Source organism: Anguilla anguilla, chromosome 4 (genome assembly GCF_013347855.1).
Source record: "Anguilla anguilla isolate fAngAng1 chromosome 4, fAngAng1.pri, whole genome shotgun sequence".
In the NCBI taxonomy this organism is placed as follows: domain Eukaryota; kingdom Metazoa; phylum Chordata; class Actinopteri; order Anguilliformes; family Anguillidae; genus Anguilla; species Anguilla anguilla.
The window spans coordinates 8,648,995-8,661,885 of record NC_049204.1 but is presented as its reverse complement, the minus strand read 5'-3'; the positions used below and the strand labels follow the sequence as shown (position 1 = coordinate 8,661,885).

Below are 12,891 nucleotides of genomic sequence, written 5' to 3'. Positions count from 1 at the left end.
CAGTGTAATCTTTACACAGTACCGTATACAGCTAATGCAGATTTAAATTGCATGAAACTTGTCACCTCCTATATTCCACCGTTGGACCGCAGGCTTAACTGGAAAAACCAGTAAGGCTGCGGATATTCGCGCTCTCTCCTCCCCAGGGTCCTGATGAATGCACAGTGTGTGCCCATGTCAAAGATGGCCCCCATTGTGTCCACAAGTGCCCCCACGGCGTTCCGGGAGAAAATGACATCCTGATCTGGAAGTATGCTGACAAGAACAAGGAATGTCAGCAATGCCATGAAAACTGCACACAAGGGTAAGCCCAAGTTCCGAACAATGTAATTAAGATACACTCAACGACATGACTTGTTATACACTATATGAAAAAAAGTATCTGGACACCCCTTGTTCTGGGGCTGTCTTTCGTGGTTTGGGTAGGGATCCTTAGTTCCAGTGTAGGAAAATCTTAATTAAAACGAGATCTTACATACAATCACATTCTAGATGATTCAAGTGCTTCTGCCAACAGTCTGGGGAAGGCCCTTTCCTGTTTTAGCGGTGCCCCCTGGGCACCCAGCTAGGTCGATACAGAAATGGTTTTGTCCAGAACGGTGTGGAAACACCCCCAAAACTTTTTTCACTCGTACGAACATTTTATGAATCATGCTCACGCACAATTTTTTTTTAACTGGTCGTATGATAAAATTTAGGATGAAATCCAGGCAAATTCTATGCCTGAGGCCTCTGGTCTGACTAGGTTGGTAGCGCAGCCGTGAACCAAAGACTACTCCAACACCAAAATTGCAGTACACTGCTGCCTTCCTCCTTCTGTGCCATAGCCCAGCACAATGAGCTGGGCTAGGCTGCAAAGGGAACATCTTGTCCTTCTGGCTTGAGAGGCAGCACTGCTAGGATGCACCGCATGAGGACAATGACTTTAGGTTTTTATGATCATAAAAGGTTACCCATTCATTAGAAACAATTGCTCTGCAATTTGCATGAAATCAGAATAGTGAGGACCCATTGTGTATGTTGTGTGATGACTCTTGTTTGCACCTTCTCCATAGATGTAATGGTCCTGGTTTGGGAGGTTGCCATGCTACAGGGTAAGGGTTATATTCTGAAATGCATAACAACTGTTTCACATGGCTAGATTGAATCAAAACCACCAAGCTTTATAAAAACTTGCATCTATAAGTAGACCATATTCTATAGTACCCCATTAGATTGCAGGCTTATTAAAGGCATCATCTAGTCACATGGTCAGCTTTCCAAAATTTGTACCACAGCCTATTCCAAAGTAATTAGAGCTGTCTATTTGGTAAACGGTCTGAACTTAATTATTACCCGTTCAGTTCCGATAGCATTTACTGTACACACACACAGTACTTATAGAGAATTACTGACACCACTTCTGTGTAAATGCTGTAAGCGTCTTATGGAATGAATTGACGGAGTGAGCGTCCCTTGTTTGGCATACCGCAGCTCTCGCCTGCCCATAATCGCAGCCGGTGTTTTCGGCGGGCTGCTGGCCTTCCTCATCGTCGCGTTGACCGTCTTTGTGCTTCTGCGGAGACGTCGCATCAAGAGGAAGAGAACACTGCGCAGACTGCTGCAGGAGAGAGAGGTGAAGTGCAGAATGTTGACCTGCTCGTTCGTCTTTGGAAAAATCAGAACACCTTTGATCGTCCGGTGATGCAGTAAAAGGGCATGCCTGAGGGTTAGATATTTCAGTGATCAGGTTCTTATTGAAATTTTCATGAGTGTGTTTCAGGATTCCGGATACAAAACTGTACTTTTTCACTTTGATGATGGCATCACGTCTAGAATTCAATTAAAATGTATTTATTACAAAACCAAATGATATTCAGAGCTCTGATTTTAATAGTGTATTTTGGGCGAACTTGAGGAACACCTATCATGTTCTCTGCAGAGGTGGGGGACTCCAGTCACATGACTTGACTTGGGTCAGACTTAAGTCTCAAATTTGACTACTTGCTTGACTATAAATAATAAGTGACCTGACTTGACTTTGACTTGGCATTCATTGCTTGAGACAACTTGCGACATTCATTGTGAATTGAATAACTTGTGAATTGTGAATTGCTTGACCTGAGCAATGACTTGACTTGCCTTGCTTGCCTAAGTTTTATCAGAGAGTCATCTTGACTTCCTTGATTCTAAACACCATAACTTGAGATTTCACTTGAGACTTGAAGGCTAACATTTAATTGAGACTTAATTGTGACTTGCATATGCCTGACTTACTCCCACCTCTGGTGCTCTGAAATAAAGGTTGCGCATTTGCTGAGGCTGTGCTTTTGCAATTTCTTAATGAAGCAAGGTGTTGAATTCTGTGCCAACTTAATTTTGTCTTGGTCCCCTTAGCTGGTTGAACCCCTGACTCCCAGTGGAGAGGCTCCCAACCAAGCTCTGCTCCGAATCCTGAAGGAATCTGAATTCAAGACACTCAAGGCTCTGGGCTCTGGAGCCTTTGGAACTGTGTACAAGGTATTCACTGTAGATGGAGATGTATTTTTATATCAACTAGTGATGCACCGATATGAATATTTCTGACCGATACGGATTCTGACTATTTAGGGAAAACCTTCGCCAATGCTGATACCAATTGTTTGGTGGTTCAGCTTCCTTAATTTCATCTTTGAAATTTTTACATTCTAATGAACAATTTTAATTACACAATTACAATGTAATGCCACATAGTTAAACAGTTATTTTTTATGACATTCCTTCACATTCGTCCAACTTAAAATGCATTCCTCCAACTGAAAGTGCATTCCTGAAATATCAGTGTTTCCCCTATAATTTTTTTCAGGCCTGGTGGAACGTACCAAACCCCTGAACATTTATTGAACCTGTGATCAGTTATGAGATCTGTTCATAAACATGTTTTTCGATGTTTCTCGATGAGAGGATGTCTGACATGTAAAAAATACACTTTGTATTATTCACCATAAATAAAATGAATCAAGGCTTTTCTTGTCCTACAGGGCCTGTGGGTTCCGGAAGGAGAGGATGTGAAGATCCCTGTTGCAATTAAGGTCTTAAGAGAGGCCACATCTCCTAAAGCCAACAAGGAGATTCTGGATGTAAGTCTTTTGGCCTGTGTCACCGTGCAAATAGACCATGATTCCATATCGATGGTAACAGTAATTAGGCAGTGTTATAATGATCTTTACACCGAGTGCACCCCTTAGCGTTTGGGGAAATCATACAGTAGCCACTACATAGTGCTGTTGCAGCTATTTTGTGTTTTTCCTCATTCGGTATTTAGCTACTCTGGACATTTAGTTAGAATTAGGCCTACACAGAGCCCTGACCTCAGCCCCATCCAACACCTTTGGGATCAGTTGGAAAGCCAACTGCGAGCCAGGCCTAATTTCCCAATCAGTGCCCGACCTCGCTAATGCTCTTCTGGCTGAATGGATGCAAGTCCCTGCACCAACGCTCCAACATCTAGTATAAAACCTTACAAGAAGAGTGGGGGATGTTATAGCAGCAAAGGGTGGAACAACTCCATATTAATGGCCTTAATTTTGGATGAGATGTTGGATGTCAGGTGTCCACATTCTTTTGCCACGTAGTGTATGTACCCAAGCCAGAAACTCTGCTCTTCCCTCACTAGTATAGCTATGAACTTATAAAATACATGTTGGTCAGAGCTGTACATCATTATTCTTGAAGGGGCTTCTTTTTTCTCAGTGGAACACTCACCTTCTTCCACCTATTCAGGAGGCCTACGTGATGGCCAGTGTGGACAGTCCCCATGTGTGTCGTCTCTTGGGGATCTGCCTGACCTCCAGTGTCCAGCTCATCACCCAGCTTATGCCGTATGGCTGCCTTTTGGACTATGTCAAGGAGAACAAGGATAATATCGGCTCACAGTACCTGCTCAACTGGTGTCTGCAGATTGCCAAGGTGAAGTTCACCCTCAGAAATGGAAACACACAGCTTGCCTGCTTCTATAAGTTGTACATCTACCTGCTAATTATTTATAATGCAGTTATAAATACTTTATTAAGATTTTATTAGAAGATTATATTGTTAAGCATTATGCATAAGAATATAACGCCCAAAAATGCTCAAATGTAAATCCCTTAATGGTGTTAACACCCTACATTGATGTTGTTTCACTTACAGTATGTCCACCACGTTCTTCTGAATTCACCTCCTTGAGCCCTGACATGCACTCATATTTCAGTAACATGGACTGATACATGGTGTGTGTATCCATTCTGTGTTTGCTTGTGATTTTCCAAAACCAAATCTGTGGCCGTGTCATGTCCTCAAGGGTATGAGCTACCTGGAAGAGCGTCACTTGGTTCACCGAGACCTGGCAGCCAGGAATGTGCTTGTTAAAACGCCACAGCATGTGAAGATTACCGACTTTGGCCTGACCAAGCTCCTCAGTGCGGATGAGAAGGAGTACCATGCAGAAGGAGGGAAGGTTAGCTCAACTGGCCCAACACATCCATTCTGTTTTCATCGGTTCATTTCTGAAAGCCTCCACATTCACATATCCCTTCACCACCAAAAGCCATCTCTGTAGAGACAGGGAAAGGCTGTATATAGAAAAAATAAAAGACTATTTAATACAGATTATGGCACAAGAAAAATGCATTTCTTATACAGAGGGCAAGTGACAGGCTCCCAAAGGGAGTCATCCTAAAGACTAATACCCACCTGAAAAAGTAAGCATTCTCAGTTTAAGAAATTTTGTCTGAATGTCATCTTAATGAGCTCAGCAAATATATGAACACTTGCCAAGCACAGTCAGCTACAAGGCAACCTTTATTCCAAGGGATACTCCTAAATATCATCATTAAAGTCAGTCTTTGTTTCAGTCTGTGCCCTGAAGGCAATTTAACTAATTTAATATAATACCCAAATGCATTCCAAGTATATTTCGCCACAAGTGGGTCTTGTTCTGAGGCTTATTGCATGTATGAAATGCACTGAACTGTGACAGTGAGAATCTGGACTCTCTCTCTCTCAGGTGCCAATCAAGTGGATGGCCCTGGAGTCAATTCTGCATCAGACGTACACACATAAGAGTGATGTGTGGAGCTATGGTACGTCACGGAGTCCTCCGGCTGGCACCGTCCTCCCTCTCTCTCTCTGCTGTATTTTTATGGAAACATTGCGAGAACGTTTGCGTGACGAAGGGGCAGACACACAAATTTGCTCCCTGTACTCGTGAATGAGCGATAACACTCTATGGCCGTTGCTGCTATTTGCAACGTGATCTCCAATGAAATGTAGAAATGGACCATTTTGATAAGATAAGTGCTATGTTGAAGTCCTGATGGAGGAACGGGCTCATTTACCCAGGTGACGGCCGAACGGTCGTGATAGTTTAGCGCAGTGGTTAGTGCAGTTTCCTCTCCTGTTGGAGATCTGGGGGCTCACCAGATGCTTGCCATTACACTTTGTTTTGCTTATTTTTTCATAATTTATACACAATAACACAATATGCTGTTTGGCGAAAATACAATGAGATGTGTAGCGAAATTATTCTATCGTGGAGTAAAGGTAAAGGGGGTTAGGGTTGCGGGGGGGGGGGGGTCCCAATTCAAATGACAAGCAGGACATTTGATATGTTATTATACCGTTTTTGCTCAGAACGAAACTAAATGAAAAATGATTAGTTACTGATTAAAACACAAACCCAAGCACAAACATCTAACCCACTTTTCCCCTTGTCCGGTAACTACTGCTCCTTCTGTTGTTAGTTACACTTATTGTGTTATCCAGTATTATCACAAATTTGGAAAATAAAGAAAAAATAGTCAAGGATGGAGAGAATTCCAAGAGAAAACAAATTAACCTGCACGGATGGTTTTATGGGGCTGTTGACCAACTTATAGGTCCTCTTTCTCAGCTTTTTAAATCTCAAATTTGATCACACTCTTCCAGACCTTTTTAAAATTCCAGACTTCTTAAATTGGACTTGCACTGTGACTTGTTCAGACTTGGACTTGACTAGTGAACTGGAGGCTAAGTGTACTGGACTTGATTGTGGGTACTGGGCACTTGAGACTCTGCTTGGACTTGAGGTTAAGTGACGTAACTACAACACTGCATAACTCACACTAAAACTCATCCTGAGTGAATAATATACTGGAAGTACATCGGTGCAGTTACCGTTCAAGGCTGCTGCAGTAATTTAACCTGAGAAATCCCCCAAAGGGCTTCTGCATTCTCCTCGTGTCACCTTCACGCGTTCTATGCGAAGTGTCACAGGGGACGATCCCTTTGACTGAGATTTCCTGTCCTGTATGCCACTGATTGGCAGCTCACTTCCTCTTGTTCAGGTGTTACCGTCTGGGAGCTGATGACTTTCGGGACCAAGCCCTACGATGGCATCCCGGCCAGTGAGATTGCCGGGGTTCTGGAGAAGGGGGAGCGTCTGCCGCAGCCGCCCATCTGCACCATCGACGTCTACATGATCATGGTCAAGTGTGAGTCAGACCTCCTGGTGCTCCCGGAAACCCACAGCTTCTTATGTTTTTTTTTTTTCTGTTTCTCTTCTTGAAAGCTTGTTATCAATGGTGTCTACACATGCATTTAGAATTCGTGCTTTGGTTCTTGGTTAGCATAGTTAACTCGCACTGGTGCTTTACTTGATTTTGCATTTTCACTTGCTGTTCAGGGAATGTTGTTTGCCAGCTTGAGCACTATTGCTTATTTCAATCAGATGAATGAACTTATGTCTCTCCAATTTTGTAAGTCACTCTGGATAATATTCAGTTTTTATATAGGATACATCACAGCTTCTGGAAAGCATTAAGCAGTCATGCCTGATGATTGCCAGGGAGGGACTAGAGTTGAATGCCTTTTATCAAAGGAACCGCCAAAGGAACAAAACATCTCTAACCATGTGATTACATCCTCATCCCTGATTGGTCTCCTCAGGCTGGATGATTGATGCGGGCAGTAGGCCGTGCTTCCGCGAGCTCATCGTGGAGTTCTCAAAGATGGCCCGGGATCCTTCTCGTTACCTGGTCATTCAGGTAACCAAAACCTATTGCAGCACTTCAGATACTTGTTGGGATCTCATTGCCTCTGAAGTTGGTCTCCATTTTATGTTTGATTCTGTCATCCTCACTGTACATCACTAATACTCCACTGTGGATGGCATAATGTATCCAGTAAACACATCTAGAGCAAAGACGGCATGAAACTTGGAAGTTTTATTAGAAGCTGTGCCTCCCATGCAGATATTTTCTGCTGAAATATGGACATTTTTCTGAGCAGCTAGTCACGTTATTCTTATTGAAACCGTGATGTTTTCACTGATTGGTTGTTGTCGTGGCTTCGCAGGATGAGGAGCACATGCGTCTCCCCAGCCCAAACGACTACCGCACAATGATCAGTGTGGAGGATATGGAAGATGTGGTGGATGCAGATGAGTACCATGGCTTCTTTAACACTCTTAGCCCCTCCCACACCCAGTTCTTCAATTCCACGGTACGCATATTCACATCATCACCCCAAAAAAAAAAACATGAATAAATGTGGTCTTTGCAATTGCAAGAGCACGGGACGCCTGCTCCTGTGCTCTTGAGGTTAATCGCAAAAGTGAAATCTTATTAATGTGTATAGTCCCAAAGCTTTAATCTGTAACTCTGTTGTCGTTTTTACACTGTCAGCATGTGCCTACCCCTTTGAAATTGAATTGCTTTGAAGTAAAGTACGCTTCACTGCCAAGTAATACCCTCTAGATGACAGCGAGGTTATTAACGTAAACTGAAACTAAGATGAAAGCTATGTGGAGAAAAACCTTATTATATAAACTGGAATAATAGGCTGTAATGGTGCATGCATTGCATTGGAAAGCTCCAAAATGAGCAATTAGCCGCTGGACGATGGCCTGCGCCTATGCTGTAGATATGGTCTGGGCAGGTGGGCAGCAAATGACGCAAATGACAGACTGGACTGACCCGAAAATCTCGATGAGCTGCCAAAATTGCACTGCACCACGCGACATTGACTGACACGGAAGTGGCGCCCCTTACACTTTGGTGTACGGCAAGTCACAGAATTACCGACTCACTCAGGCGCATTAAAATATATAGTGAAAATACCATTTTGCAAGTGTGACGGCTTTCAACAAATTAACTGGCTTAAATTAAGGGTGTTTGACTGAATTTTGGGGTAAGTCTTTTTTCCTCTTTAAATGAAGTAAAATTTTCACTAGAAGTTCAGTGAGACCAACGTGAAAACTAAACATAGTCTGGTCTGTGGATTTGAGTTTTACGTGTTTCCTGGTTCGAGGTGGCAGTGCTTACGTCTGAGAAAGGAGTAGTCTTCCATCTGGGGTGTATAGAGTCATTAGTGTGGTGTGGGAAAATGGAGTACATTTAGGGTGGGCCTAACACAAGCTCTTTGGTCTGTATTGTAGAGTGGCAGCATGGGACCCTGCCACAACAGGAATGGGGTAAGTGAGGCGCAAGATGGAGATATATAACACAAGTGCGTGTGTGTATGTGTGTGTGTGTGTGCACGCGCATGTGTATGTGGTGTGTATCGGTGGGTGTGGGCACACGGTTAACTGATGCCATGAGCATGAGTTAGAGTACACATAATGTGAGCTTTCAGTATAGTATTTTTTCTGATAGATTTTTTTGTTGCTTAGAACGGATGCCCAATTAGAGAGAACAGTTTAATCCTGCGCTACATCACAGATCCCACGGATAAGTCATTGGAGAGAGACTTACAACCCATTCCAGGTAAATATCCTTGGCCACCGATGAGCTGCCAACATTTTGCAATGTTGATTTACTGTGACAGTTCTGCTTTTCATGTCAGACCAGCAGTGATCATAAGCATTTTATGTAACCCACTTTTCAAAAGTAGGCTTTAAAGTAGTGCCATTCAAAAATCTCAAAGGGCTGAATGTCAGAGGGTAGCATATCAAGGGTGACACCTACTGGACAGATGGAATCAAACCGATTGATCACATGTTCCTGAGGAAAACAATTGTGAAATGGATGATTCCTTTGAGATATAGCTACACTTGTATATGAACTACAGGTTGGGTTTTAAGGTGACCTGCTTCACAGGTTCTGCAATGAATATTAGATTCAATGTCTGGGAAACTATATGGAAATGACACATTAAAAATTAAATGTATGACACTGGTGAAGACATTTATGATATAAGATCATTCTTTTGCCTATTATTTTCAGTGCTACTTTTAAAGAAGCAATTTGTAATGACATGTTTGGCACATAAAAATGTCATGTTCTAAATGAAGTAGCATCATTGCGACTAAACTTGCATGTATGCTTCCAAACACAATATAGTGTATATCTGTAAACAACTTTTACGTGACCTGTAATGCTAGCTATAGTAACCTAGCCACTGGAAATCCTACCCATTGTATTCATGCGTAACCATGGATGTTGAACCTGCTGTATTACAGAGTATGAGAACCAAAATTGGGTAACTCCATCGGATATGATGAACCCAATCTATCAGGAACCTGGTCCCCCCCACAAGCACTTCTCTTCCCCCAGCGGGCTGGACGACGCTGAGGCAGAAAACTCTTTCAGCGATGTTGCATTGGGGCCCAAGTGCCTCAGTACAGCCCAGCGACCACAGCCTTATGGTCAAGACCAGAAGAAGTACGGCCCGCAGACCAGCCTAGACAACCCCGACTACCAGGAAGACTTCTTCCCTGTCAGCAAGTCCTGCTCCAATGGCCACTTCCTCCCAACTGCTGAGAATGCAGAATACCTGGGCCTGACCGCCATGCAGTCTGAGGTCCATTAACATCTGTCCTTGTCAGGACAGAGAAGAGATGCTCGCCAGAACACTTACGGACATCGTCTCAGCGTTTGTCGACGTTTGAGGCTTTTAAATGTCCCACCGCTCGAGAGGACAGTTTGAGGAGAGGTGACTTTCACGGCTTTGACTTGTGTTAGCCCTTGCTTGTCAAAGCGAGGACAGCAACACAAGACCTGTGCCAAAAATTATCTGTGGCCTATGTTTTAAGATCCTCTTATAAAAAAAAAAAGATTCTGATGGTCTCTAAATCTTTGGAACTTGCTTTGGCTTCCTCATTTCACTATTAGTAACAGGCACTGATTCTTCAAGAGATGCTGGCTCGAAAGAACACATTGTCATTGCAACTGAAAATGTAAGCTCCAACAGTCGGTTCTAAAGATTGTGAATTCAGCACTATTTTTGCTGACCCACACTTATGTTTTAGTCTGTTGTTTTGTTGCTGTCTGAAAATACAAATGGAGAGGAACCAAGTGCCTGATCTCTTGTGACAGAACATGACCAGAGAAGACGATTGAGAGGAGAGGTACACGAAAATCCAGATCTGAGAAGCTTGCAGTGAAAGAAAGTAAATTCAAAGAAGCTGTAATGTACAGTATATGGCCAAAAGTATCTGGACACCCCTTCATCTGGGGCTGTTTTTCATTATTTGGGCTAAGCCCCTTAGTTCCAGTGACGGCCTTCCTTCCCAGAAGAGTGGAGGTTGTTTTAGCAGCAAAGGGTGGACCAACTCCATATTAATGCCCATAATTTTGGATGAGATGTTGGATGTCAGGTGTCCACGTAGTTTTGGCCATGTAGTGTTTGGCCATGCATTTTTTGTCTTGCTGGGACAACCTGTGTACGTATTCCAAACTGAAAGCTTTCTTGATAGGCAGGACAGGTATATAAAACCGAGTATGCCTTAAGCTGAAGGTTTATCATTTAATGGTATTGAACAGCACACAGTAAAATGTCAAGTGTTAATTAAACTCAGAGTTTATGAGTCCACACTGGTCTTAGTGGACTCGTAGAAACTCTGAATGAGTTTGGTTTAACACTAAACATTTTATTGTGTACACAATGCCAATACCAATGTTTCAAAACTTGTACAGGGTCATCTTTTTTTTTGTATTTGAGTATGTATTTGGCACATAATTTCTTTGCGCATTTGGTATCCCAGGATATATGAGATCCAACCGTGGAATTAGTATAGTATTAATTTCTTACGGCCCATGAGCTACAATAGCACACTGCAGTATGAGGTAAGTGAACCATTTAAGCCAGGGTATTTTGTTTGAACAAACTTTTGAGCAATTGAACTTGACACCCCTGGTCTGAGATGTGAAAAAAAAATTATTTCTCTGGGAAGTTTATATTTTTTTTTCATCAGATGGCTGTAGTTAAACACTATTTGTACATTGATATTGTAATATCGTAGGTGTTCTTACCACTGTTTTAACCCTTATCCCTGACTTACTCTCCGGTACTACTCTCTGTTACCTCTCTGCTCTACTTGCCACACAGGTTGCATTAATATGACCATTCCTTCATATTGACCAAAATATTATTTCTATGCCTGCCAAATATATTTTAATAAATATTAACATACGGTGTATTACCAAAATTAACAGGAACATACTATTGAAAAGAATCATGTGAGACAAGGTGGGTGTCAGGATGTTCCTAAGGTCACCTCAGGTTAAAAAGCATTGAAGCTCAACAACTCTGTACATACCTATTCTAGTTAAATTCTAGTTAAAAGGGCTTTTCAAAAATAAGCTTGGCATTCCTACCATATTTCATGAGGATTTCATGTGTGTGTTTTGCTTTGTTGTTGTATTTTTCACAAAGCATGGCTATTATAGTTGATCTATGATGATGTGTTCGTGATGAGGATTTTGGCCTGGCTAGATGTGAGTGTCTGTTTTGACCCTAGAAATGTGTCCTGTGGAGACCCATTGTCTCTGTGCTACACATGTATCACATTCGCTCAATTGATTTGTTAAATTGTTATTAAATGACCTTTTGCCTCAAAGTATATTTACAGTGTCTGTCATATAGGCAGACAACACCTTCTCAGACACTGCGTAATGCCATTAATTTCTTCACGGATATTTGATACTACTATAATATAATGGCCTCTATAGATCACACAATTTTGGAACATCTTGTTCTATCACGGTTTTTGTCAGCTGTTGTAAGCTGTATATTGTCCTCAGACTTGAAAATTCAATGCAGGAGATATGAATCTCTGGTCTTAATCTCAAGAACCGCATATTCTACTATTCTGAACCTTACACTACAAGGGACATTCAATAAAGATAAAATAAATAATATTTTTCAAAATATTTTTTTATTGCAATGTGTTTTGTCATCCAAGGTGGAGTCATGTCAAAAACTCTATCTATTTGAAAAATAGATATTTTTATATTAAACTTTTTATGCAAGTCTCAGAAGGATATTCATAAATTATAGTGGTTGTCATTTTATATCTTTTTTGAGTTGTGGCCAAACAGAAGGGTATAACCCTAAAGAGACAGATCAATATAAAAAGCTATGAAGTATTCTTTGATGTTATATTCTGTTTTTTGAAGGATCTGTTATGGTTTAAGGAGTTGAATGTTCATCCGTACCTTATTAGAAATTCTCTCCACTCTTTGTCACTGATCAGTGAATGTAATATGTACTCACACAAGTCTAGTCCAGCCAATGATCCAGTCCACTCTAATGATGTAGCAACAACATTATGTGTTTGGTGAGATTGCATCTTCTTGAGATGCAGCTACTATTTGTACCTTAAACATTTTAAGCCTCAGTGATACTATTCATACCATTCTCATCTAACCTCTCTTAGCACAGGTAAGGTGTGCCTGGCCAAATACATTTTCAGAATTCAGTTTTCAATATTTTGTTCACAGTGTGTCTGAAAACAATTTTGAGCTACATGACCAAAAATGCAATAAAAAATTAATCTTTTTTTTTTTAATTTTTAAACTGCTGAAGATTCTTTCTTATGAGTTAATAAGGCCAATTATTCTGACCGTGTCTCACAACAGAGCATAGCCAAGCCATAATATAATTAATCGCAAAGTTTTTTTTTTTAAGTATGTT

The 12,891-nt window shown here is 41.5% G+C and overlaps 1 protein-coding gene across 2 annotated transcripts in view; it reads left to right on the top strand.

The window, feature by feature from the left end:
• LOC118225251 (epidermal growth factor receptor-like) overlaps window positions 1-12,438 on the top strand; it is a 47,591-nt gene extending 35,153 nt beyond the window's left edge. For both annotated transcript variants that reach the window (XM_035413400.1, XM_035413401.1), the window contains exons 15-28: window positions 147-304; window positions 1,056-1,094; window positions 1,474-1,615; window positions 2,377-2,499; window positions 3,000-3,098; window positions 3,742-3,927; window positions 4,301-4,456; window positions 5,006-5,081; window positions 6,324-6,470; window positions 6,925-7,022; window positions 7,333-7,479; window positions 8,414-8,449; window positions 8,648-8,741; window positions 9,437-12,438. In XM_035413400.1, the coding sequence (XP_035269291.1) occupies window positions 147-304; window positions 1,056-1,094; window positions 1,474-1,615; window positions 2,377-2,499; window positions 3,000-3,098; window positions 3,742-3,927; window positions 4,301-4,456; window positions 5,006-5,081; window positions 6,324-6,470; window positions 6,925-7,022; window positions 7,333-7,479; window positions 8,414-8,449; window positions 8,648-8,741; window positions 9,437-9,786 (1,851 nt within the window). In that variant the 3' untranslated portion in view covers window positions 9,787-12,438. The remainder of the gene's footprint in view (window positions 1-146; window positions 305-1,055; window positions 1,095-1,473; window positions 1,616-2,376; window positions 2,500-2,999; window positions 3,099-3,741; window positions 3,928-4,300; window positions 4,457-5,005; window positions 5,082-6,323; window positions 6,471-6,924; window positions 7,023-7,332; window positions 7,480-8,413; window positions 8,450-8,647; window positions 8,742-9,436) is intronic.
• The last annotated feature ends 453 nt before the right edge of the window (window positions 12,439-12,891 follow it).